This window comes from Lacerta agilis, chromosome 14 (assembly GCF_009819535.1).
Source record: "Lacerta agilis isolate rLacAgi1 chromosome 14, rLacAgi1.pri, whole genome shotgun sequence".
In the NCBI taxonomy this organism is placed as follows: Eukaryota; Metazoa; Chordata; class Lepidosauria; order Squamata; family Lacertidae; genus Lacerta; species Lacerta agilis.
This window is the reverse complement of record NC_046325.1, coordinates 11,047,378-11,059,178: the sequence shown is the minus strand read 5'-3', so window position 1 is coordinate 11,059,178 and position 11,801 is coordinate 11,047,378. Positions and strand designations below refer to the sequence as shown.

Sequence of the window (11,801 nt, the reverse complement as noted above, 5' to 3'; positions counted from 1 at the left end):
AGATACCAAGTATTAATTTTATTGATTTTATTTAATGTCACTTAATTAAAGAATATGTGTCACACACACACACACACACACACACACACGTTCTTAAGTAGTTTACATAAAATAATACTAAATATTCCTATAGAAATACTGATAGAATTTACTAGACTTATCTTTAGCTGATTGAAATTTGATGTTCAAGAGTGTCCCTGAGAAAGGAAAACTGTTCAAAATATGTTGGGCTTTAGAGATAAGAGATAGACATGGAGAGATATATACAGTGCTTTAAAAAATAATGTTTAGGGGTACTCTCATTTTGACTCAAGAAAATCACCATTTTATCGTTGGAATCGGGAAAAATAAATACAGTAAATGCACAAAAGTACAAAGATTCACAAAATGTTTAGGGACCCCCCCTACAGAACAAAAGCACTGGATATATAGATAATATAAACAGTGCTTTTTCTGGGGGTATACATGGTATACTGGCACCTCCCCCCCCCCGAAATGTTAAAAGTGCACTTACTGTAATATTTTCATGGTGAGTAAAAAGGTAAAGGGACCCCTAACTGTTAAGTCCAGTCACGGACGACTCTGGGGTTGTGGTGCTCAACTCACTTTACTGGCTGAGGAGGCCGACGTTTGTCCGCAGACAGTTTATTCCGGGTCGTGTGGCCAGCATGACTAAGCTGCTTCTGGCGCAACCAAAGCAGTGCACGGAAACACCATTTACCTTCCCGCCAGAGCACTACCTATTTATCTACTTGCACTTGACGTGCTTTCGAACTGCTAGGTTGGCAGGAGCAGGGACCGAGCAACGGGAGCTTATCCCATCACAGGGATTCGAACCGCTGACCTTCTGATCGGTAAGCCTTAGGCCATGTGGTTTAGACCACAGCACCACCCGCATCCCTCTTTCATGGTGAGTACAGCACCTTTTTATTTTTTTTATTTTTAAAGCACAGGATATAAACCTCGATGTTCCAGCAATCTCAATCCTCTCGGTTTCCAAAGAATGTTGCACTCTCACTGTTGCTGCTTTCCTCCCCCTTTCCCCCTTCCCTTTATAATTGCAAAAATGAGTGTTGTTTTCCTGCCAGTAGGAGGCCACTACGGGGATGGAAAACAGCACGTTGATCACCGAGATCGTCTTGGTTGGACTCACCAACCACCGAAAGACGCAGATTCTGCTCTTTGTGATCATCCTCATCATCTACTCTCTCACTCTTATGGGGAACTTGGTGATCATCTCGCTGGTGTGGACCGACTTGAGGCTCCACACGCCCATGTACTTCTTCCTCGCCAACCTCTCCTGCCTGGAGATCTGCCACATCACCTGCACTTTGCCCCCAATGCTGGCAAACCTCTTGAGCCAGAATGGGACCGTCTCTTTCACACGCTGTGTGATCCAGATGCATGCCATTGCATGCATGGGTGGAACCGAGTGCATTCTCCTTGGTGTCATGGCTTATGACCGCTACTTGGCCATCTCCCACCCGCTGCTATATACCATCCTCATGGGCAGGTGGCGCCAGGTGCAGCTGGCCTCAGCCTCCTGGGCTGGTGGTGTCATTGTCTCTACAACAAACGTCATCTTCGCCCTCCGCCTCCCGTATTGTGGCCCCAACCACGTCAACCATTTCATCTGTGAGCTGCCGATCGTGATGAAGCTGGCATGCGCCGACATCCATTCCACAGAACTGATTGTTTTCGGGACGTCTGCGGTGGTGATCCTGACCTCTCTGGGTGTCATTCTGACTTCCTACGGGCTCATTTTGTTCTCTGTGCTGAAGATGCGCTCAACCACTGGACTGCGCAAGGCCCTCTCCACGTGTGTGTCCCACCTGGCGGTCGTCACCCTGTTTTACAGCACGGTCATTGCCGCGTACGTGAAACCCCCGTCAGTCACAGACCCCGACAGCGACAAGAAACTCGCTGTCTTTTACATCGTGGTCACCCCTCTTCTCAACCCAATCATTTACACCCTGCGCAACAAGGATATCCACGCAGCAGCAGCGAAAGTCCTGCGCAGAAGGGGCTTGGAATAAGATGCTGACATCTCGTGTTATTAGTCTGGGTGTTGTCCAGGTTCTGCCAGTTCCCCTTAATGAATGCTGTGCCAGAAGGCTTAATGCGCTTTGTATTTCTGTATCGAGTCTCCACTCAGCCCTGAAGCGTACTCAGAGGTCTTAGGTTTCGAGCAGTCTCCCTTGCTCTTTCATTCTCGCAGAAGCAAACCACAAGCCCTATTTGTTATCTTCAAAAAGTCGTGTGTGGGCTGTGGGAATGTTCAGGGTGGCAGGAGAGGATATATTGTTTTTAATATCTTTCCTTTACTTAGCAGAGTGCATTCCCCTTTGCACAGCAGAAAACTAGTTGCAAACTCATGTGCGTTTCTTAAAACGATACGCAATTCAACCTGGCTTGTCCAGATTGAAAGGTGTTCTAATATTTTCCTGGTAAGACCCCTTGAATCCCTCCTAAAAGAATAAAGACACCAGTGTCTTATTCATAAGCAATAAAAAGACAGCTTACTCACGATCAGGCAGAGCACAGCGTGATCCCTGAAGGCAGGCTTTAGGCTTAAGGTTACAAACGTATAAAAACAGATTTAGCCCATAAGGGAGATTTACCTAGTGACTGCAGGCTAGTAGTGCAACAGTTCACGGGATGAAAGGAAGATGGAAAAGAGACAGAGTGGCAGCCTGCCTTGGCCTTTTACCAGGTCTGGAAAGGTCACGCCCACCCACTAGTCACCTGCCAAGGGCTGATTCGACCGGCCAGGCTCCCCACAGTGCGGGCGGCCAGACATCCAGTGTGGATCCATGTGGCTCTGGTGGCGAGGGCTGGGCTGGAGCAGTGGGCTCTGTTCATTCTCTGTGCTGCACCCCACCCCCCATGCCACTATCCGTGTTTAGGATGACCCCCATTTTTGGACATGAGTTTTGAGTCAAAAAACCTTGTCTAATACACGGGAAAATACGGTATTTAGACTTTTTTTCATTTAAAAAAATTGTTTTCACAATTAAAAACGATCTGAGAAACATTTTTTTACACAAGATTATACCTTGTTGCTTGCTTTCATGCAAAAGGGTAACTTCTAGAACACAGTTCCCTAGAACAAGTTATTAATGGACATCGCCAGTTTGACATTCAGCATGGGTTTTAGCCATGTGTATTGCTGTAGGAATAATGATCTCTCCACTGTATGAAAGCCTGGGGAGAGAATTCTCTATCCGAACCTGTTAGTGCTTGTTTTGGAAATGCATTTAGCGCTCTGTTCCTGACAGCTGTTCAGATGAGACTGGATTTCATCAGTCCTCAAGTTAATTTCTACCATTCAGCCACAGCTGTATTATACCAACACATATATACCACATAATATATAGATATATAACCCTGTACTCATTACTCTGTCAGTTGTTGTTTTTCTTGGATTGAACTGCACTAGAATTCAATGTGACATAAAAAATGCACATTTTCTATTAAAAAGAAAAGAAAAAAACATATACAGTCAAAACACAATTTCATCTTTTTTCTTATTTTTGTTGACTCCCCACCCCTTGTTGTTTCTCCCCTTCTATCAAATCATAACCACAATATTATAATCTAATCATTCCTGCTGCTCATAACTCAAATCCTGCTCGCCAGTTCATCATACTGCAATATTTATTTAAATAGTATGAAAAAGGCACCCATTCTTCCATAAAACACTATTAATTTTGCTGTTAATTTTGCCAGTTCTGGATAGTCCATTACTGCATCTTACTTATCAATTCTTCTTTTGTTGGAACTTCTTCTTCCTTCCATTTCTGCACATATAGAAACCTAGCTGTTGTTTAATTTTTTTGAGGGGGGGGGGAACTCTGCTCCTTTAATTCCTGACAGAAATGCTTTGAGCTTTTTTGATAAGAAGAAAAAGAAGAGGAGGAGGAGGAGTTTGGACTTGATACCCCGCCTTTCACTCCCCTTAAGGAGTCTCAAAGCGGCTAACAATCTCATTTCCCTTCCTCCCCCATAACGAATACTCTGTGAGGTGAGTGAGACTTCAGAGAAGTGTGACTAGCCCAAGGTCACCCAGCAGCTGCATGTGGAGGAGCGGGGAAGCAAACCTGGTTCACCAGAATACGAGTCCACCGCTCTTAACCACTACACCATGCTGGCTCATTTTAAACATTTTTTTTTAAATCTCATCACACACACACACGGTTGCCCAACAAGGAATGCTCTTCACCCTCCACACATCCCAGCATGAAAGCACTCGCCCCGCAGCAGGGGTGATCCCCCCCCCTCAGTATTAGGGTGACTTGCCCCTTGCGCAAATATATTGAGGGGGCTGAAGCCCCTTCCACCCCCTATAGTTGGTGCCCTGGTTCCTTTGGGGGGAGGCCTCCTCCCACACACTGTACACATATGCACTGAGTCCCAGCTAGAGATGTGAAGGCCCGGAAAACCCCCGGAAAAATTCAGAAAAAAACCATTTTTCCTTTTTCCCCCCTGAAACCTTTTTTGTTATTTTCCAAAAAATTGGAAAAATTGAAAAAATAGATTATGGAATGTTTTATTTTAACATGATGAATAAAATAGTTTAAGATAAGGCGTTCAAATGTTTTATAAATCATTTCTAAAAAAATATGTATGGTATATCAGATTATTCTAATTTCTGTGAGGACAAGCAAGTCCTAGGTTACAAACTGAACTCTCCAATGCAACAACAAGATACATTTCTTCCTTTAGGGGGTGCTGTTGTTACCAGAAAAGAAAAAGGTTTCAGTTTTGTTTTTGCATGTGTGTGGTATGCATTGGTTCTGTTCCTCTTCACTAGGCCTCAAAGCACTGGAAGAAAATATAGAGCAACAAAAAGAGCCTGAAAGTATATACTTAATTACAGCTCAGAAAATGATTCTGATTTAATTTCATGCCCGTTCATTGAAACTTAGTCCCACTTCCTTCTTGAGTTCTTTTTATGAGAATGTTTTTTTTTATAAATACTGTGGAGAGGAAATATGAATAATTGTTACTTCTGGATTTTTAAAAATTGTTTTGTGGAGTGTTTCCCTCCCCCCCCCCCCACATAAACTAGTAAACAGTTCAGGAGATTGTTGCTCCATTTGTTACAAATACAAATAAATATTATTTTTAAAGTAAATTCTGTTTGTAATACCGGGTAATTGTTTGGATGCACTATATTTTTAATATGCTAGTTGTGATAATTTTATGCCCATTGAAATTGTCCATAGTTATATTTTATGCTTCTAAAGTAACAGAATGACTTTCAATCTGGAAAAGAAAAAAAGAAGTGCTAAAAATGAAAGACAGATAATTTGGTTAAGAGAGTGAGTGTAGTTAAATTAAAAGGTAGAGTAATGAAATGAGTATGATGTTAAGAAAACCGTTATGTAAGCAATATGAAGTCGAATTTTAAATCTGATTTATAATTTAGAAGATACTATTGCATATGAATTCTCTTTTTCCTTTTCCTTTTTTTCTTTCTTTTTGTTGAATTGTAATTATGGTTGTGATAATTTATGTTGATGTAGTATGTTTTTTGTTTGTTTGTTTGCTTGCTTGCTTTTCCCCTTTTCCTTTTTGTAATTTTAAAGAATTTATTTAATAAAGGTCTATTTTAATTTAAAAAAAAAAAGTTCTAATGTAGCATTTTTTTCAATTTTTCTGAAAATTTCCGTGTCTTTTTTTCAAGAAAAAAACCAGGTTTTTTTCCCGAGCTTCAAAATTTCCAGAAATTTTGCATCTCTAGTCCCAGCCTGCAAAACCAATAGCGATTGCAATTTATACTTGATTCCACACATCAGTGCATTGTCTTCATATCCAGTTTGTTCCCACTTTGCACCATGGGCTGGTGGTTCTCCAGATGCTGCCAGACTTGGTTACTGCAAAGTTTAAAAGAGGTGAAGGAATGAGTCTCATTGCACTCAATTAAACTTAATTCAGAGTAGACATTCTACAGGACTGCCGTGCAAGTGAAAAAATCTAATGACCAGATTTCATAGAATCATAGAGTTGGAAGAGACCACAAGGGCCATCCAGTCCAACCCCCTGCCAAGCAGGAAAAACCATCAAAGCATTCCTGACAGATGGCTGTCAAGCCTCCGCTTAAAGACCTCCAAAGAAGGAGACTCCATCACACTCCTTGGTAGCAAATTCCACTGCCGAACAGCTCTCGCTGTCAGGAAGTTCTTCCTAATGTTTAGGTGGAATCTTCTTTCTTGTAGTTTGAATCCATTGCCCCGTGTCCGCTTCTCTGGAGCAGCAGCAAACAACCTTTCTCCCTCCTCTATATGACATCCTTTTATATATTTGAACATGGCTATCATATCACCCCTCAACCTTCTCTTCTCCAGGCTAAACATACCCAGCTCCCTAAGCCGTTCCTCATAAGGCATCGTTTCCAGGCCTTTGACCATTTTGGTTGCCCTCCTCTGGACATGTTCCAGCTTGTCAGTATCCTTCTTGAACTGTGGTGCCCAGAACTGGACACAGTATTCCAGGTGAGGTCTGACCAGAGCAGAATATAGTGGTACTATTACTTCCCTTGATCTAGCCGCTATACTCCTATTGTCCTATTTGAATGGGTGCTCTATGTATTAAATAAAGGATCTGAAGAAGTGTGCATGCACACGAAAGCTCATACCAGCAACTAACTCAGTTGGTCTCTAAGGTGCTACTAGAAAGAATTTTCGATTTTTTTTTTTAAATAAAGGAGTGTACCTATCAACCATGTTTGCAGGCCTGTGTAGTGTTTGGGAAGATGTGCCACGTGATTCTCCTCATCCCGGCAATCATTTGTTTGAAAGTTCAACGACTCTTTTCCTCTGTGGTGTGACAATCCTGTTGCTCTTGGAACACCCAAGTAACGTAACAAAACAACAAAGTCTTAATGAAGCAGAAGAAAGCCCCAAAGGGATTGAAAGAGTCCTCAAGTGATAAAACCCCACAGCCTTTATTATCTTGCCTTTATTACTATATCCACAAACCTTTGGGAATCTGAGGAGCAAAAACCTGACAATTAAAGCATGCGGTGACTATGGCCTTAAAAGGCTTTGCAAATTGGAAGTGGTATTGTTGTCAGGAGGAAACGCAGGGGAGTTTTCATAGCAGTTGAACCAGAGAACCAGAATGATGGCTCTTCCCTGCTTTGGCAAGTAGAGTTTTATTGCTGTTTATGACAGAATGGTGCAGGAAGTCGGGGAATCCATTGCAAAGGGCTGTTTCCAGTACTGGTTCACACTGATAGAGTAGACCCAATAAAATTTATGAATCTAAGTTAAAGTTAACCACGCACATTAATTTCAATGGCTCGCATCCTCTCCGCCTGCTGAATTTCTGCCTGTCAGAAGAATGGTAAATGTAGAAACCCGGTCAAAGAAAGAAAGAGGTGGAGATAGCAACAAATTCTGTTTCTCTTCCTTACAGAGCTTTGCCTCTAGCATCCCTTTCCATATAGCTGCTAAGGCCAATTCATATTCTCTCTCTCTCTCTCTCTCTCTCTCTCTCTCTCTCTCTCTCTCTCTCATAGTTAGACAAGTTCATCCAAGCACTAGGGTTTCATCTTTTCTTGTCACATATTTGAGATGTTTTAAAAAGAATTCATCTGTTATCTATAGGCATTCCTAGAATCGTACGATTTGTAGAGTTGAAAGGGACCCTGAGGGTCATCTAGTCCAACCCCATGCAATGCAGAAATTTTAAATAAAGCATCTTTTAAAGCACCCTTATATTACTTTTACAGTTATGGACACCCCCCCCCCAAGAATCCTACTTTGTTTGGAGACACCCTATTCCTCTCCCAAAGATATAATCCCGAGTCTTCTGGGAAGAAGGGTTGATTGCTCTACCACTGTTCTTTCTCAGGTAGCAAAATGTCTTGGGCCAACCCAGCCCTGCCTATTTAAACAGACAGGAATGGCTTCCCTGAGCAGGTCACGATTTAGAGTTTGAGCATTTGCCTAAAGCAGGGAGGACCAACTCCCAATAGACTGTGATCTACTCACAGTATAAAAAACTGGCAGTGATCTACCCATTGTCGTTTGATGGATCAAAGTTGTTGAGATTTTTTTTTAGGAAGCAAATGAATGAATGGAACTGAATATATGAATGAATGAAACTGAATCAGCATTGCGATATAGACAGAACATAATCAAAAGTCGATTATGTCTGTTTTGCCAGTCTCCGCTTCCTCCCTCCCTCTGCATTTGTAATGTATGAAGTAACAAAGTTGGCCTGCAATACAGGGATATAAGAAGTGCCGGGGGGGGGGGAGACTTATAAAATAAAAACCACCCACAACCAATTATAACAATTGTAGGTGGCACGTGCCATCATAAAATATGCATTTAATTATGTGTGTGAGAAACATCTTTCAAAAGCAATTAATTGGCTGCTGCTTCTGGCACAAAACACTAATAATAAAAAAGTAGTGTATCAAAACAAAGAAACCACCTTCTTGGCCATTTGACCCACTACTGGTCCCATCCACTCAATCCACCAGAGCCTATCTTCCCATGCAGGGGAAGTCCCTAACTTACTGAGGGTTTGAGACCCACCGGCTACCCTCACCTGGTTTAGGTGTCCAGTCATAGCCGTTCCTGGGGTGTGGCGGCTATCGCATGACAGCTTCTAGGAGCCACAGGTGAGAACTGAATGCCCAAGAAGGTGCACAATGTGCCCCCCCCATCAGAGGTCATACCTAACACCCCACCCCATAATTATAAAGTAATACTAATAGACATAATTCAAGACACTAAATGTTAACTTGCAGTAATGGAGCGCTGGAAAATGAAGTCTTCTATACTAAGGAATCAAGTTCTCTCTCTCTTTTTACCTTCATAGGTTGCTTTGGGAGTCATCGTGCCCTTTCAGGAACAAACAAAAGTGTAACTTTTCATTGTTAAGGCTGTCTCCAAGAGAATCAGACTGTCTCCAACGGCGGCATTTTCTCTGCGTGCGTGATGGGCCAATGGCCGTAATAATAAATATCTATCTATCTAGCCAAGCAGAGCAGAATGGCACCCGAAAACCAAACCTCCGTCCGAGAGTTCATCTTGGTGGGCCTCAGCAGTCACCGCCCAACCCAGCTTCTACTCTTCTTCATGATTCTCCTCGTATATTCACTTACCCTTCTGGGCAACCTGGTGATCATCATGCTCGTGCAGGCTGACCCTAGACTCCACACGCCCATGTACTTCTTCCTGACTCACCTCTCCGTCTTGGATATCTGCTACACCACCAGCACCGCTCCCCAAATGCTAGCTCACCTGCTCTCCGGAAATGGAGCTATCTCCCCCACTCGTTGCGCAATCCAAATGTACACCACCATGATGCTAGGCGGCACAGAGTGCTTCCTGCTGGCTGTCATGGCCTATGACCGCTTCCTGGCCATCTGCCATCCACTATTATATACCATCGCCATGGACAGGAGCCGCCGATGGCAGCTCGCTTCAGCTTCCTGGGTCATTTGCTGCCTCATCGCAGCGTTGAACATAGGCTGCACTTTCCGCCATCCCTACTGTGGCCCCAACCACGTCAACCACTTCTTCTGTGAGCTACCGCTGGTGTTGAAGCTCGCATGTGGCGACACCTATGTAACAGAAACCATTGTTTTCTGGACCTCTGTAGTGGTCCTCCTCTGTCCTCTTTCTGTTGTCCTAACCTCCTATGGACTCATCCTGTCGTCTGTATTAAAAATGGGATCAAGGGCTGGTTGGCGCAAGGCTTTCTCCACATGCGCCTCCCACTTGGCTGTGGTCAGTTTGTACTACGGCACCCTCATCCTCATGTACTTGAAGCCAGCATCAGCCGATGCTCCCAACCAGGACAAGCAAATTGCTTTCTTTTACATTGTGGTCACCCCCCTGCTCAACCCGGTCATTTACACCTTGCGTAACAAGGACGTCCATGGGGCAGTGGCCAGGGTGATGAAAAAAACAAACAAACTTTAAATGGCAAAGTTTAGCACTGGTGTCTTTCTTAATCAGACCTGCTGTTGTCCCAGGGGTCTGCCAGTCACTTGCCACGGCTATCAAATCACAGTTGCGGGATCAAGAGGGTATTGATTCTCTGCTCAGCTGTTCACACACTGGACTGGTGATGGTGCTGTTTTATAACATAATCCCTGACTTACCCAGCTGGTCACTGCCTTCTGCAGGAGGGATTCTCCTTAAATTCTCCAAAATGCAAGAAATCCATTACACAGCAACTCAAGAGAAGTGTTCATAAGACAGTGTCCCTTTGCAAAAGGAAACAAAGCTGGCAAACTCTTAGCATATTTGTTGAAACAGAAACGACGTAATAATTTGGTCCAAAAATTAAAAACCAATGAGGATAAGTTGATTGCAATATCTGAAGATGTTGCAAATGAATTTTTTTTATAAAAAATCTATGAGAAATTATGAAAAAATATGGAAAATTAAATTTCCACGTCTAACCCAATCTGGATCCGATAAACCCCAATCTCCTATAACAATCTCTGAACTCCACAGAGTGGTCAGTAAGTTTAAAAAATGCAAAGTCGTACCTTGGAAGTCAAACGGAATCCGTTCCGGAAGTCCATTCGACTTCCAAAACGCTCGGAAACCAAAGCGCGGCTTTTGATTGGAAGCTCCTGCAGCCAATTGGAAGCCGCTCACGTTGGACATTCAGGTTCCAAAAAAATTTCAAAAACTGGAACACTCACTTCTGGTTTTTGATTGTTCGGAAACCAAAACGTTCGGCAACTAAGCCATTTCGAGATGCAAGGCACGACTGTGATATGATACCACAATGTTACCACACTTACTATCATGGTATCATCCAGATCGTTCAACTGTACTGGAACGGAGTCTACAGAGTTAAGCAAATGTATTGTCCTATTGCTCAGAATTAGACAAAAGGCATAATTAAAACCAAGCATTGTACCAAAATACTGCTTGCAGTTTGGAAGAAATGCCAACCTATGCAAAACCTGCAGAGCATGACTGAGAGGAAAGGGTGAGTTTGGGAATGGAAAACTGGGTGAAGAGGGAAGTGGCAGCAATCAGCACCAACCCAGACTGCAGTCTGTATGGGAAAACCCAACCAGAAGACCAATTGTATATCGAGGAGGCAGTGATTCTAACATGGTTACCATTCCTGTCTCTCTTCTTTCCCCCTCCCTTGCAGTTGTTAAGTTTTTGAAGGTGTGAGAACCTTCTCTGGTGTCCTTATCAGTTGAGAGCAGGTGAAGCCCCACTCACAGCTGCCTGAATCAGTCTAGGAAAACAATGCTGGGAAACCTTCTTTGATGTCGGAAATTGTTACTGGAGGGTGGGGCATTGAAAGGAGATGTTGTTGTTGTTGTTCAGTCATTCAGTCGTGTCCGACTCTTCATGACCCCATGGACCAGAGCACGCCTATCCTTCACTGCCTCTCGCAGTTTGGCCAAACTCATGTTAGTAGCTTCGAGAACACTGTCCAACCATCTCATCCTCTGTCGTCCCCTTCTCCTTGTGCCCTCCATCTTTCCCAACATCAGGGTCTTTTCCAGGGAGTCTTCTCTTCTCATGAAGTGGCCAAAGTACTGAAAGGAGATGGCTACCCATAAAACCAGATGGTTTGAGCAGAGAAACGAAGAAGAAGAAGAAGAAGAAGAAGAAGAAGAAGAAGAAGAAGAAGAGGAAGAGGAGTTTGGATTTGATATCCCGCTTTATCACTACCCGAAGGAGTCTCAAAGCGGCTAACATTCTCCTTTCCCTTCCTCCCCCATAACAAACACACTGAGGTGAGTAGGGCTGAGAGACTTCAGAGAAGTGTGACTAGCCCAAGGTCACCCAGCAGCT

General features: G+C 43.4%; 2 protein-coding genes across 2 annotated transcripts; both read left to right on the top strand.

Moving 5' to 3' along the window:
- Positions 1 to 1,106: 1,106 nt before the first annotated feature.
- Positions 1,107 to 2,036, top strand: LOC117057412 (olfactory receptor 2D2-like). The gene has a single exon (XM_033168253.1). It carries the CDS (start codon positions 1,107 to 1,109, stop codon positions 2,034 to 2,036), a length of 930 nt encoding a protein of 309 aa, XP_033024144.1.
- Positions 2,037 to 9,011: 6,975 nt separating this feature from the next.
- Positions 9,012 to 9,947, top strand: LOC117057411 (olfactory receptor 2D2-like). Its single transcript, XM_033168251.1, has one exon. It carries the CDS (start codon positions 9,012 to 9,014, stop codon positions 9,945 to 9,947), a length of 936 nt encoding a protein of 311 aa, XP_033024142.1.
- Positions 9,948 to 11,801: the final 1,854 nt, after the last annotated feature.

What these genes read in the sequence shown, in the direction of transcription:
- LOC117057412 (XM_033168253.1), top strand. Translation starts at nt 1,107, where the DNA reads ATGGAAAACAGCACGTTGATCACCGAGATCGTCTTGGTTGGACTCACC.
- LOC117057411 (XM_033168251.1), top strand. Translation starts at nt 9,012, where the DNA reads ATGGCACCCGAAAACCAAACCTCCGTCCGAGAGTTCATCTTGGTGGGC.